Source organism: Trichoplusia ni, chromosome 8, assembly GCF_003590095.1.
Source record: "Trichoplusia ni isolate ovarian cell line Hi5 chromosome 8, tn1, whole genome shotgun sequence".
Classification (NCBI taxonomy): domain Eukaryota; kingdom Metazoa; phylum Arthropoda; class Insecta; order Lepidoptera; family Noctuidae; genus Trichoplusia; species Trichoplusia ni.
In genome coordinates this window covers 555,755-572,164 of record NC_039485.1, presented here as the reverse complement: position 1 = coordinate 572,164, position 16,410 = coordinate 555,755, and the positions used below count along the sequence as shown (strand labels likewise).

Here is a 16,410-nt window from a genome sequence, read left to right as displayed (position 1 = left end):
TCTTATCACAATACAAAACAAGCTCTACATTTTAACAAATTTCTCTTCTTCTATTTCGATTAATTCCTAAATAATATTTAGTGTGATAATTTATTTTAAACGCGATGTATTGCGTAAATTTTTGAGAACCTTGGTATCAATATTAGCAAATCGTATTTAGATGATTTCGCAATATACAAAACGCTCCAGGTAAGTAATTTTAATTACGGTAAAAACAAGATCAATTCTGTTCTCAACTTACAATTGCGACATCAAAACTAAATGTCATATTCCTTAATTTGAGCAGTTCCGAAAACAGTTAAGTACGTTTTAGAATTTAAGTGTAGGTATGCAGATAATTGTACAATTTTTTTATAATAACTATCGTGAGACTGATTCATTATTAAATGATGTAACGGTTTACTCACGCGTATTTATCGGGGTAGCCCGATAAATACCCGTTAATCATGAGCAGACGCGGCGAGATCGCGATCCCGTCTGCTCATGATTAAGGACTCCGGTTGGGTCCGAAACTAGTCGGGCTACCCCGATAAATACGCGTGAGTAAAACGTTACATAATTTAATAATTGTACAAAGGCTTGTGTTGTATCACACAGTTTAAGTTAACCAAATAGTTATTTTCATTATTCCTGGTGTGTCATTTAATATAGAGCACAGGTACAAATATTACACAATTAATTGTTAAACAGAGGTCTTATAATATGTATGTATATTTATCTACTGTTTGTGCATGTGGCAATTTTTTTTACCCCGTCGTCACTTTTCCAAACTTTATAATAATATAAGAAATCTAATCCAAGCCACTCGTCACGCGTGGCTGACCACCCATCCGAGCATTGTCCTCAATGGAATTGCTTCACTTGTTTTTGGGCCACCATTAACCAAATGAAATCCATCTTATACAAAATCTATTGTCCGTTTATGACTTCCAGGGAAAGTAAACTCTATTGTTGAGATTTTAAGGAGTTATTTTGAATGTTATGTTGTTTAGTACAAGACTACTCTGACCGTAACCTTGAAACATTTGGTGATTGATTAATGCATCCGTCTTGTCATTACGTTACTTGCTTTCCGCGTGTTTTTGTTTGGTTCATTGTACGAAGTATGGATTTTTTGCTATTATATTTACTAACTAGCTGTCGCGACTTCGTCCCCGTGGGTAGAAGATATAAATTATGATTTATACCCGCCCTGTTTTTTTCACATTTTCCATTGTATTTTTGCTCCTATTAGTCGCAGCGTGATGGTTTATAGCCTAAAGCCTTCCTCGATGAATGGTCTATCCAACACAAAAAGAATTTTTCAGTTTGGACCAGTAGTTCCTGAGATTAGCGCGTTCAAACAAACAAACAAACAAACTCTTCAGCTTTATATATTAGTATAAGTATATAGATTAAAAATCTTTACCGTAGGATAGACTTTTAAAATTCGTGGCCATTCTTGAAATAAGGTACGTTGTTGTTGGTAACAGTAGGCGGATCTGGGTGCCTGTAAATTGTAAGTGCTAAAATTGCTACTACTTTACTTGCCTTTATATGAGCCAAGCGACAATCCCAGTACCCAGTCTTTTATTTTCTTACTAAATCTCTCAATTAAATATATTAAATCTTTACAAAAATCGTTATGGCAGATGTCAAACCGTGACGAAATCCAATTTTCAGCAGGTTCGTATTTTTTACTAATATGCGTAAAATTGCAAGAAAAAGAAGCATCTTCCAATACTATTACGGCCACATTTAACTGAGTAGTATTTCATCTTGTATAGGTTTTCTCTTTCCTAATAAGCTGCTATTTTGACATTCGTGCTTTAACCCTTAATAAAACCGTGGGAGTATAACTCCCACATACATTTTGACTTTTTAATAACGACATAATCGCTGTATAATTCGTTCTAATCGTGTACGGAAGTTCATATAGTAATTGTTACATATTAGTGCCGGTATATCGGCAATATGCAGCTTGTAGCCACTAGTGCCGAACCCATGATAATTGAGAGTCACGCCTACGAGAGCTCCAAGGTTTTGGTCATTAATTAAACAGATCATTTCGACATAACAAAGGCTGTTTAGAACAATTTAGAGGTGTACCTACCGTGTTTGGTGTGCTTGTGGCCTTGCAGGCGTGAAATGTTATGCTTTATCCGGGTTAAACTTGTTAGATTCGAGCTTTGACTAGTCAGAGTTTTGTACGCAAATGTACTGTGTCTGTCTCTCCGTCCGTTTGACACCAGCCTGTAGTGTCGTGATCTAGCAATGGCTAAACAGTGGAAATATTCAAAGGTAATGCAGGTTTTTGTTGCCGCTGTAACAAAACATACAAAATCTCTAATTTTGTAAATCATTAATAAAAAATTAAGCAACCTTGTCACGATCATAAATTTTTCGGTGCCATCTTTAAAATGATTTGTCATTCAACCGATTTGTTTTTGTTAACTTCCCCTGTATCTCCGTCTTGTGCATAGGTGTGGTCTGTTTGTAACTTATAGGCTATAACTGATCTATAAGGTAAACTTCAATTTAATATGTTTAAATAAGGCTAATAAAACATGTTCCATCAAATTATGTATGAAATTTTGTTCTTGAAACAAATGAGGAACAGTAAGTCAGTTTTACATGCAGATATTACTTTATTATCCTTCAGCATTTTTTTCGTTTATTACCTCTTTGTAGTAGACGGCCTTCGAATAGTTTATAAAAATAGAATATAGTTTCAACAATCTCTTTATTCCTATGTCATGTGTCTGGGGTTACTTCCATTCTACAATTATGAGGACCTAGTTGATACTTGTTATGTTACCCAAAAGGTAAAATATGAAATTTTAAAAGTGACATAGCACCGAAAACTAACTTAGGTTAGTTGCTGTGAAATCAAATGTATCATTTTCTGGTTAGCACAACTATTTTCACAGAGATAACGTAATTTTCTGACGCGCTACTTTTGCAACCAAGGTATATGACAAAAACATAGACTCTTCCTTTATCCACGTTAGTCGATAACTTAGACGAATTATTCACAGACTAGAGCTGAGTTCCTAGAAAAACTTTGTACACAAAATTGAGTGTAAGTATTACAAAAATACTCGAGCAAAAATGTCTCATTTGGGGGAAAAATCGTCTAATTTTATCGGTAGCTGTGCGAGGCGGAGGGGGGAGTCCGATCCATCACGGCCGCTGTCACATGCCATTAGCCAGGCCTAAACATTACGGCTGCTGGAAAGTACATGCGAGACGCAATTTATTCTGCCATCAATGCGTTTTTGCTAATCTAATTTAATACTTGACGCAATTTACCATTATACTGATACTGACCTAAGTACTTGCTTAGGTAAAATAGTTTGCAATACTTTTTTATACTAACTAACCAACTGAGTAGGGACCTAAATGAATATTTTGCTACGTTGTTACCGTAAAGGTTAATTAATTAGAATTATCTTCGACAGGAGAAAGTTTCTATTGTAGAAGAATATTCTTATTAATTAATTTTAATTTAACAGAAAAATACAACTGACTTTAAATTAAAGACTACTCAGACAAACTTCACGTTAAGTGAAAAAAATAATAAGAAGTTCTGAGGTAACACACATCAGAAAACAATGTAATTAATTATAGACAAATTGAGAAACTTCATCTTTTTAAAGTCTGTTAACTCTTTTATACATAAGAACAGTTTCATTAATAGGCACCAAATGAAATACTAAATAACCTTGCCTAATTTCCTTTTAGACTAGTGGGAGATACAAAAGCGTATATTCTGAAATGAGATGCCTACGGCTGCTATTAGGTAGGTATTTATTACCAAACACTAAGGGGTTTATTACCATGTTTATCGTATAACAACTTATTTACGAAACTTGTCATATTTAATAACTGTTGGAGATAATTTTGCGGACCGTGTAGATGTTATTTACAAAACTAAATAAGTATTTTAATAGTTATTGCAAAATTCTTGTCTTAGAACGTCAATAAATATATTCTATTTGGCGAGTACCTTAGTCTACTTACTTTAGGTAATAATATATACTTTATATTAACTATGTTAAGTATTGCAGCAATAATATTAGAGCAAGTCATAATTCATTGTCAGATAAATCAACTTTCTACCCATAACTAAAATATCTAACTAAATAAAAAAAAACGAAAATAAAAGTGTAGTCCGCACTTTCCCCCGTCCGTACCACGACGATATGTCTCACAAATGTAGGCGTAAATACAAATATCTCCATCCGACTTGGTCTTACTCAGCATATACTTACCTATGTGTAAGCACATATGTATCCACAATCCCGCTAGTAAGGAAATTTACCTTTAAAGAATATTGTACTACTAGATGGGCGTAGACTTTGACATTTACTCAAAATAAATGCATATGTAGTATTCATAGTGCCTCTTAACAGAAGGATCTAGCACGACGTCTTAAAGTAATATTATTATTTATTATGGTCGTGGAAGCGTGACAGAGTAATACACGATGTAGAGCGGCATCTCCCTTCCACGCCTGCAATAATGTTACTTTGACTCAGCGGTAGGCCGCCTGATATGTAATTTACTACTCGTCTGGCAACGTAAAGGGAGACCGAAACGATAAAACAGTTTGAATATAAGAAATTTGACTGCCGATAGCCGAGTAGTTGAGATCACCATACCAAACCCACTGTACGCGAAGTGTCGCGGTTTCGTTCCCCGCGTAGGACAAGTATGTGTGATCCACGAATGCTTGTTCTGAGTCTGGGCGTATTTGTGCATGTGAATTGTGTGTTTGTGAAGCTCCCGCGACACAAGGATTACAATTCTTACTGCGGGAGTCGTTTAAAAAAAAGTCCATATAACCAATAACGAATCTAATAGCTACTAGCTTTAGGCCTGCAATTACTTCCTTTCAGGGTTGTAGATTCGATTACGGTCAATCACTGGGATTGTTTTTCTATTTGAGGAGTACCCGGTTTTAAAGTACCTTTTGCAGTAACCCTCTGTATAAAAACCACTCGATTAAATTAAACCGGCCTTCACGTTAAATAGTGCGTTTTATACTTAACACCAAGAATATCCAATAAATTTAATCAGTTTACAATATAGGTACTTATTGTCACTGAAACTATGATACCTGTATATCACTCACTTACCTATATAGAAGAAAATTGATAAGGGAACACGGCAGAAATAGAAGTCATGGATGGATGAGTCACTGGACTTTTAAGAGATTAGTAATTCTTTATTTCGCACACATTATATGTATAATACTCAAACTTATCTTATGAAGGGTCACGTACATAACAAAACACAAACCATAATCATCTGGAGTACCTACCTAACACTATGCACACAATATCAGTAGTATACCTAATACAATCGCTCCTAATTTCTTTAACAAATTCTTTGGGATTGTTCTCGCCAACCCCCAGAAGCGCTAAACACTTGGACATAGTTGATGTCACTCGAACACCGTCGACGTCCAAACTTAGCCCGCTTGATGGATCGTTGCATTTTTTTCTGCTTACTTTGAGAGCGCCTTCTGGTGGTGAGGTTTTTGCTGCGATTTTTATTACTTAAATATTCTGTGAACCTGGAAACTCGTGATGACTTAGGTACTTCAATTTTTAAAGCTTTGTTACCCCAGTCTTTCCATGTCTTTGTAAGTAGATTTAAATTTAAAGACTTATTATTTTACAGTTGGGACCTACCAGCTACCTTTTCCTATATAAAATGTCCACAGTTAGACGTCACGAATTAAAAAAAAGGACACTCAAATAGAAATGTGAATATCTGTCGTCCGTTATTCACAGAATCTGTCAACTGTTGTCGTTAGTTGATGGATCACTATGGCACATCGTCCCTGAGCTTAATATCCCTCTCAAGTCGCAAAATGGCGGTTTCGCCTATTAAATAAACACTTTTAATTAACATTTTATCACATGATTCAGGCAATCAGAGCTGTAGTTTAAAGATAGGGCCATCTCTCAACACGGCACAAAGTAGGAACATCCTGTTTTTTTTTCGTTTCCCATAAAATTAATCAAAATAACTCAAGCGGTGTTGTTACGTTAGGAACTATTTTATTAAACAAACTAATTGTATTGGTAGGCTGGAACTTACTTGAAACTTGAATTCAGATGTCTCGCGTATTTATGTAGGTACTGATTGAATCCAGCCCGAATGAGGCATTTTTGGCTTGGTTGTGTAGTACAATAAAGTATACCTTAGATAGGATGATCGAAGCTTTATTCGGTATTATCTTTGGTTTTCTAAATTATTTAGTAGTTACCTATGTATTTAGAGCTTTTACCTAACGATTAAGCATTCTGGCGGATTGAAATGGCTACAATATTGTCCTGTTTTAATTACTCGCAGCCTCGGATCTATATATTCTTTTAATGTACTATGTCTTAGTTAGCCTGTTAGGTACAATCTGGTTTACACCATGGAATTAGAAGACCACACTAAAATCCAAACTTACATAGCCAGTATAGGACTGTATAATAAATAAATAACACAGTAGGAGCGTCTCGACGATCCATCATTCTGTCATCGGACGTCCCCCGACGCGGACGTCTGTCGCACAAAAGCAACATTTCGCTAAAATCGTACGAATCCGCTATTGTATGGATTTATCGTTCAGGATTCGTGACGGATTTGTGTTGTTGATTACATTGTTATTTTAATTTAGATGTTCTTTTATATCGACATCTGTATCGATTGTTGCCAATTCAATGATTTTGGGAATGATCGAGTGAACTGCATTTTAATAACAAATTCTAAATCCTAGTAATGTTTTCATTGATGTATCCATATTGTAGAAAAGCGCACTAAAACTGAGTGCTAAGTACACCTCGTCCTCGTTATGCCGTCATATGAGCAATATGGTGATGGTTTTTTTATTAATTGTTATTTTACCCGAATAAGACATAATAAAAAAAATATAACAACGATTTTAGAGTTCATAAGGCTGGTAATATGGTTTATCTAACATTGGAGAGTAATTGAACACAGGGTTAAGGGTTGGGTGCCACCATCTTGTGAACAAGGACGTTAACGCCCTTTAAATTAGTAAAATAGCTAAGTAATCACTACATATTATAAAACAGAACCGCTTTTTCTGTACCTATTTCCCCTTGACCACTTAAATCTTTAAAACTACTCGACGGATTTTGATGCGGTTTTTCTTTAATAGATAAAGTGATTTATGAGGAAGGTTTTTAAGTATTATTTATGCATATTTTCGTACAGGAACATAGTCAACAAAGTCGCTGGCGTAACCAAAAAAGCTACTTCAAAATACTGTTCTACAACATTGTACACCATAAAGAGATCTACAAAAAAGTCCGCGATATCTCTATCTCTTAACGTGAGCTCACAATAACCACTTTTTTTGTTATAATTTTATTTTATACTTTCTTTGCAAACGCTGACTTAACCCCAAGAGCTACATCAAAATAATGTTCTACAATATTGTACACCATAAAAATATCTACAAAAAAGTCTCAGACAGCATATGTCTATCTTTTAAGGTTGACTCACCATAACTATTTTTTTTTTGGCTAATAATTTATTCCAGAACAAAACTTCTTTGTGAAGCTGTTTTTGTTGAGATGGTAATCCTTATCAAAATTGAAACGTTTATTGCAAAGTTTTCTTATTACGATGCAGCGACGATGGTAAGAATTCTTATCAAAATAAAGAACCTTAAAGAAATTCTGTGGCGCATATTAGCACTGCTCCCGTGCGAAGCCGGGGCGGGCCGCTAGTTCTTTATAAGTTGGAAAAAGTACCTAAATAAAACAGCAGATTGTAATAATAATATAACATTATTTTATTTCAGTTTGTTTGTATTTCTTTTGAGTTTCACACGGGGACACCATCTATAGAAACGTCATTATAACGCCATCTATGTTTTAGTTACAAAACTCTTTAAGCTGTCATTTTGCAGCATGACAAAACAAATGCAAAAATAACAATTTCTATGAATATCTCATACATTTCGTGTATTATAATAGAAAATACAAATCGTATTCGATATGCTTAATCAATTTTCTTCTTACAAAACTTGTGCACGCTACCTAGTACTAAGTAAATATAAAAGATGGCGCTGAAATGAATAATGTAACCAAGACGATAACATAATTATAATATATTGTTAGATTTATCTAATTTCCGTACAATATACATCACATAACAATTGCAACGAAGCTTGGCTTATACATACTCAAAAGATTTTTGTATAATTTTATCTATTTAAAATAAATAAAAGTATTTACACTTTATGAAAGTCTCCGATATCGGTGGGACTTCCTTAGAGATTCCCATTTACTGGCTGCTCACTGCGCTTATTCTGTGGAAGAAAATATATTTGTTACGAAACCAATGCAAAAATTGTGGAAGTTTGTCATTGTTCCATGTTGTAATGGTAGATATGAATAATGAAAAAACGAGCTTGATTTTTTGTCTGTGCTGTGTGTGCGTTTTGTTGACTGGATATGTTAACTACCGAACTTTAGATTCAGTCGAGTTGTATTCCGTGACACAAGTAGTCTTTATTTTAATGTGGTTGATAGTAATGTCGATAGATATAGTAGCTAGCTACACTACTAGGGATAGTGTATTCGCTAGCTACTGTAGATAGTACACTATCGATCCCCCTTGTAACTTAAAGGCTCACCTCAAGATTTCGTTAATTAATTTTCTCTATTCCATTCATTCTTCAAGTAAAATAGTGTTAACTCTCTAGGCAAATTAAAAAATAGTATGGTCTGCATGTGACAACATTTGTATCAAAAACACTTGGAATGAATATTTTAGTATGCACATGTCATTGTATGTAAAAAGTTAAAATGTATGCATTACTTTAAGTGAATTGCTTTCACTTAACTGCATAAGTTTTAACTTGTGGTGGGGATGAAGTGCCAACACCCTATGTTGTGTGTATGTGATCTACGGAAGCCATTCAATGAAATTTCTTGTTTGGCTATAATGAATGGCATCACTTTTCGATCTATATTCTGTAATATAAGTAAAATTGAACCATTTAGAACTAATAACAATCACAGTAAAAAACTCGGCGGAACTTAGACTCGTCTATTAACTTATTACATCAGTCTTAAGTACAGTGAGAGTTGATTATACTTTATTTGTAAACATTCCTTATTCCTTAAAATGTTTTGAACAAACAGTTAAAGCACAGTCAAACCCAGCTATTTTTATGATGTAGGTAACTTTTCCTCAATTAACCATTTATTACATACATACATATAATATAACTCTTAAATGAAATACTTATTATACATATAACTCGCAAATAGTGATATTGATGAAGAGAGATTTATATTTTTTCGCTTCGCATCAGTAAGTCTTAAATTGAGAACTGACATACTAGCGTGGCATACGGACGACGACTGTGTGCAGTATTGGGTTCTGATAATGTTTGATTCTTTAGACATAAGTAGGTTACACAGAGTATGCACTTGCGATATACACGTATTCGATATCTGTGTGAGTACCTAATGAACTGGTTTGTCTGAGCTCTTACATGCTGCAGGTTTATGAGCAACTAGCTGTTGCCCGCGACTTCGTCCCCGTGGGTAGAAGATATGTTATGATTTATGCCTGCTCTGATTTTTTCACATTTTCCATTGTATGTTCGCTTCTATTAGTCGCAGCCTGGTGGTTTATAGCCTAAAGTCTTCCTATTATTAAAATATTTTTTCGATTTGGACCAGTAGTTCCTGAGATTAGCGCGTTCAAACAAACAAACTCTTCAGCTTTATATATTAGTAAGTAAGTATAGAAGTATAGATTACTAACTAATAATAGATATGTTTGATAAGAAGTTTGATCATAACTTCTGAATCACTTTTAAAATTTCTATTCGACCTACGGCTGCTAATTATTGTATACTTTCGGGCTATGCGATAGTGTGTCATCCCATAAGCTGGAGGCATCGTATGCGAATAAGTTTGAGTTGTAGTCTATGAAGCGTTTTGGTGGTGTTTTATGTGAAAATAGGCATTTCATGGCATTGAACGGATGTGATGTGTGTAAGCAGGTGCGTCGTACTTGTTCCCGAGCACGGCGCTGACGGCGGCCACCACGTCGGCGGGCGCGGGCAGCGCCATGGCCTCCAGCGTGCGCGAGTAGGGCATGGGCACGTCCACGCCCGTCACGCGCCACGCCGGCGCGTCCAGCTCGAAGAACGACGGCGACTCCATCACGCGCGCGCAGATCTCCGCGCCGATACCTGCCACATACACACGTATTGTACTCTCCCATGTGGACTACGGCAATGGTGATTAAGATTGACATGACAATGTTTTTTTTTATTTAATTTAATGTGCAACTCATTTGCGTTTTTCTTTATCTTTTTCAATAATTATTTTTGTAAGTATAAACCTTATGCAGGTATATTATCAATTCTAAAGAAATACTCTGCATTTTGTTTATACACTTAACTCGCATTTTTTTAAGTTGTCTCAACTTCAAACGAGACTATGACCCCTGAGTATGTTTTGACATTTCTTTTCAGGGTAGTCAGAAAGGAAATTTCGACTCCAGCGTTCTCAAAAAAGACATGTAAAAGTAATGAAATATCGTATATGCAAAAAAAAAGGATTTCATTTCAAAATCGGACCCCAGTTATTTTATTTGCATATAATTTATTTACCACAGTGAGGCCATCCCTGCTCAACGGTGACCAGGTGGTGTGTCTTTGCGATGGAGCGAGCGATCGTATCGAAGTCCAGTGGCCTGATTGATCGCAAGTTAATAATCTCACATTCAACACCTGTAACAATTAATTCAAAAATAACATAATGTGTAATAAAACAAGCTGATTCCAGTCAGTAGAACAATTAATTGTACTATGTGGTAAATTCAGATTGGAGGCATTTAGAGATAAAACCAGTTATATAGCTAGGTCCACAAACATTACCAAGACCTTTTTAAACCAACCTGAAGCTTATAAAGAAGTGTATAGTATGCTTACCCTTCCCGGCGAGTATCTTGGCGGCCCCGAGCGCGTGTTCGTTGCCGCGGCCCGCGCACACCAGCGTCACGTGACGACCTTCGCGCTCGATCTTTGCCTTACCTATGGAAATATAATCATTAGAAATACATTTGTTTTTGGTATGTCATGAACAATTTTTGTTTGATATTGCACAGCCACTTTTTATATTATCATTCGTTTATAGTATAGTATAGTTCGGCTACAACTGAAAGATGCGAGTATGTGATATTTATCGTGACAGTTTCATATGTCTCAAATTCATATACCGCCATCTATTTTCAAAGCAAATTACACAAAGACACAAAACAGATGATCCAGCAGGCCAGTCAATCAATGGACAGGTTAAAGTAGATAACAACTTGAATGAAATGCTGCAGCATGAAATTTTCTTTTTCTATTATAAATACATACGTACCAATAGGAACTAGGAAATCAGGTGACAGAGCCTCGTCAGACATGGGGAATGGGAGACCGTACAAAAGTTCGTCTTCAAGTACTACAACTGGATCGGGATCCCTGATGGCTGACTTCAGAAGACCTGTAAAAACAACATACCAAAGTAAACTATGCACTTTGCTCAATATCAATAGTCATATAGAATGAGAAATACAATACTCAAAGTATTGCATGCCACATAATATCAAACAGTATTTATTACACTGGAAACCAGAATAAAAGTATAACCGCAAAAAACCAGAAGAAAAAAAAAGGATAAATTTAAAAATGCCATTAAAACTAAAGTAAACGGAAAACACTTTTTGGAAGTAGTGTTTTTCTATTGTCGTGTTTGTACCGTACTTTTGTAATTCCAACAATTTTGAATGGTAATGCTTTTTATGCAATATCTTGCCTGGTTCTTCTGACCGATGCCTGTTCTAAAGAAGAAACCTGTCACGATCACGATAAGATCCTGTATGTTTTTTGTTGCTGTTTTTCCAAATTTCAAAATTCTTTCTTTCTCATCTAGTCATGTTCGAAGAGTGATGTTTTATGGCTATAAAAATTGCATTTAATTTATGGTTGATAAGCTATATGGTAACCTTTGGCATCTTCTGATGTGTAGGGCATGACGACTTTGAGTCCGGGGCACTGGCTGTACCAGGCGGCGAAGCACTGCGAGTGCTGCGCGGCCACACCAGCGGACGCTCCGTTGGGGCCGCGGAACACGATCGGTACGTTTATTAGACCCGCTGACATGTAGAACGCCTTAGCAGCGGAGTTTACCACCTGTAATGAGAATTGGGAGAGTGGAATTAACAAGTGGTTTTATAACTACTGGAAGAGCGAAAATCTATAATATAGATAAAATTTTTGACTTTGTTTGTTCCGGCTAATCTCTGAATTGGCTGGACAGATTTAAAAGGGACTTTTATTGGCAGTTGGATGATGTAATGAGTAACTTAGGATATATTGAGAAATAACGAGTAATGTCGTAATGTCCGTGTTATTTTGTTAAGTGCATGCGGTCAGAGTAGCGGGAACAGGCATCTTACATAAAAAGGTTTGACATTAGTACAGCGTAATGAAGGTACATACTAGTATTACATAACAAACGCTACCTCATACAATTTCTTAGCAATCAGTCGTTAGTCTCAGGTTATCAAAACAATTTTATTGTTTGATTCTCTCGCAAGGTTATGATAATATTGAAGCATAGACTTGGCCGTTAGTTTGTGAATTAATAATTACATACTGTAGGAAACTGTACTATACACGCGTGGGTATTGTTTATTGTATTAGTGTAAACCTATAAATCTATATTGCTGTTGATAATAAGCTCCTTAAAAAAGGATTGAAGGAAAGAAAAAAAGAAATCGATATTATGATACAAATATTGATATTTCGCATATTTTCCGTATTCACAGAGTATAAACGCTGATAGTTATCTAGTTTTTGCTAAAAAAGTGTTACAAAACGATAAATAACCATCTTACTTGGGCAACATTAGACACTTATTTTAGTAAGCATCTACTTGTTACAATCACAATGTTCATTTAAATTTTGTTAGGTAATTAGCGGTTGTATACAAAAATGGTAGTCTAGACATGCAATGCAATTAACCGCTGCAAAGTACGGCCACTCAGACATTTTGACGAATACTAAAAGTTTTCTGACAAAACAATACCAGTTTCACTGCGGAGAATATTTCCTCATTTATAATTTTAGTGTTAATAAACGCAATCAGACCATGATAAGATAGATAACCGTATTATTTGATAACATAAATCTCCCAGACATCTCTGTATAACAGTTTATCTAATCTACAATTTATCACAGGGAATGTCAAGTCAAGTGCAAGAAACAATAATATGTTATGCAAATCTAGAAGTTTCAAGTTTACTGGTATGCAGGCTAATTATTAAATAAAGCGACATCATTTGAGTTAATAAATATTGCATAACATTTTTCACAAAAAATATTTTGTGTTATTTCACTGGATTCTTTAAACACAATTTCTGTTCCAGTTTTTTTTATCCCCATACTTAGAAAGATAGCTGTAGATAACATTTCTTTTTATTGCCACTCATCATTCATTCATCACATTTTAATGATTTAACAGGTTTTGATTTTTGCTTTCCTATGACACTATAATAGAAAAGAATATTAACAGAAAATTACAATCTTGTGCATTATACAATTAAAGATCATAGTTCAAAATATACATACATGATCAATGGCCTGCAGGGCGAAGTTGTATGTCATGAACTCGCAAATTGGCCGGAGACCAGCCATGGCCGCTCCAACAGCTAAGCCTGAAAATCCCATCTCGGTGATTGGTGTGTCAATGACTCTTTTGTCACCGTATTTCTTCCATAGCCCCCTAAAACAGACAATGAGAATATTATTAGTTATAAAGTAATCAAATTATGAAGTTCAAATGGATGTTGTCTAGATGTGAAAAGTATAATTGGTTTAATTCATCAATAGGATGTTTAAAAATACACCATCAGATATTTTTTTTTTTTTTAAGTTGTTTGCTGTGAATATTTTGTAAAAGTGAGTGTCTGAAGAGGTGATTTTTATTAATCCACTTACTGGACAAAAATCTTAGTCAAACATCTACATCAGGCTGGAGTTTAAAGTTAATAGGTAAGTTTTAAATGCCGTTTTGTTCATATTTAAATTCTGACACAGCTGTTCCAATTTATATTTAGGTAGACAGAATAATTATAATCAGCATGTATGACATAAAAATGCATTTATATTATTGAATATGCATATGTGTATTTTCTATTATGTGTATTCAATAATATAAATGTTGCCAGGTTGGGCATGGCACAACTATTTATTAACGTGTAATCTTAAACATTGTCCGTAATAAAATTTGGTGGTAAAGGCTAGTATTTCATATTTTTAAACTATATTTGACTGCAAGACAAATTTTTGAATATGGATTTAATGTTTGAGTTAAAACTTGAATGAAGTTATTTCAATATATATATTATCTTAGGACTTCTTTGAGGTTACATTCTAATTGAAATTCGTCAACAAACTTTTTGGTTATGTAACATTAATATGCATTTTGGTCATAGAAAATTATTATAGCTTTATGTTCTTGCATGCCAATTGACTGTTTAATTATATTTACCCTAGACAATTATAGTCTGAACATGCTACAGGAAGACAGAGACAGCTAGAAGCGAATAAATGCATAGTTTCCCTCTAACCTTGTTACTTTGTAGGCACCGTCATATTGAGCAACTTCTTCACCCATAATGAAGACCCTGTCGTCTTTCTGCATCTCCTCATCTTGCGCCTGGTTCAATGCATCACGCATAGTCACAGGCTTTGTGGCTAATAAAGCCCTGGACGTAGAAAAATTACGGCTAGGCAGCCTGGACAGCCAATGGAACAGAACCGGCGACGATTTCAACCCCATTTTCACTTCGAAACTGTAACTTTACACTTAAAAAATAAATAAATAGCACTTATACGCCTACAGAGAAATTGTTTTAAGTGATTTTCGATGAAAATGGTGTTAAAATCGGTATTTTGATTCGACAAAGGATGAATGGAGGTCGAAACTCGTTAAGATGTGAAGTTCGTCCGTACGGTACGTGTCAAACTAATGTCAAATGAATGACGACCATTTCGACAGATGTCAAATAACGTGACAGATTCGTAAATTTGATTTTAACGTATTATTTGTACAAAAATGTAGAAATGAAAATTTAATGTAATTAAACTCAATATATTATTTTCTACTTCATGACATGAGAATATGCTATTAAAATCTATTTATTTTTACCGTCCCTGAAGTATATGATACATAAAAATATTATATGACTCATGATCAAATACATTTATAAATAGCCCGCAACTTAGTCTGTGTCGTTTTAAACACACCTAAGTTTAATAATAATGATTTACTTAAGGTCTGTTTTCCAGATTTGTTTTAAAAGTATTTCTTAGCTAGTTTCTGATCTCAGAGCGCTACTTATGTAGTATGTGTACCCGGTTTAGGTAATACATATTATATTTGTATCCTTCTATCGACTAGATCAACAAATGAAGAAATTCATCAAATATTCTCTATAATATAGTTGAACAATCCTATTGACGAAACTAACAAATGCAAACCATTCCGTCGGCGAAACATCCATACGTGAAACGTTTCATGGACGAATCTCTCAAAAGCGATACGCTGTGTCAGCAAAGAGTCTAAAGGAGAAACGACTGTCGAAGAACGGTTACATAACCCTTATAAACAATACCTATGTTCCGACATAACTATTAAAAGAATAAATCTACGACGGAGCAGCGTCATTCTTTAGGTAGATACGTCGTTGAAAAGACTTGCAATTGCGCATTAATTAGTAAAACATGCCATTTCAAAAAAGGGCTTAAAACAGTAAATGCCTTTTCCCCTTATTTAAGACCCGATAGCTTTCCTCTCATAACCTCGGTATTATAAAAGCTGGCTTACTAATTACCCGGACGACCACCGCTTCAACCCCATCGTAATTCCCTTATACCTTTCCACACATCATTAATTATCCCCACAGGCTTCTAAAACAGGGATCTCGTAAATAAACTAATATGTGTGGAAACTTGGGTAGGCCGTCCTGGCCGGGAGGAAGGGACCTGTCCCACTGAACGCGATAAGCGGCAACTGAGGCATATCTAGGAGGGTAATGAACTAAGGCGTTTATCATGAAATCGCCTGTAGTAAAATGAACTGTTTGGGACATAATGTTATTTTACCAACTAAGAAAAATTTTAAACCTCCAGCACTCAGGCCCCAGAGTTATGAGCTTCAGCTTAGTTTGGAGACCACCGTCAATGTAATGTTATGAAATTGTTAACTTATGAAACAGTATAATTATTTTTATTCCTATCTTAACTATTTAAATCGTTTAGATAGAGGACGTTTCAAGCACGTCAATTTCCGCAAGATCACGAGTAGAGTTAGCGAGTCA

At 35.1% G+C, this 16,410-nt stretch overlaps 1 protein-coding gene across 1 annotated transcript; it reads right to left on the bottom strand.

Moving 5' to 3' along the window:
• Nucleotides 1-7,780: 7,780 nt before the first annotated feature.
• LOC113496524 (pyruvate dehydrogenase E1 component subunit beta, mitochondrial) lies at nucleotides 7,781-15,058 on the bottom strand. The gene is made up of 8 exons (XM_026875769.1): nucleotides 14,659-15,058; nucleotides 13,658-13,811; nucleotides 12,031-12,217; nucleotides 11,406-11,528; nucleotides 10,970-11,071; nucleotides 10,649-10,768; nucleotides 10,045-10,225; nucleotides 7,781-8,323 (listed from the first exon to the last, which is right to left on the bottom strand). The coding sequence occupies exons 1-8, from the start codon at nucleotides 14,868-14,870 to the stop codon at nucleotides 8,299-8,301; spliced, it is 1,104 nt and encodes a 367-aa protein (XP_026731570.1). The 5' UTR covers nucleotides 14,871-15,058; the 3' UTR covers nucleotides 7,781-8,298.
• Between the last annotated feature and the right edge of the window lie 1,352 nt (nucleotides 15,059-16,410).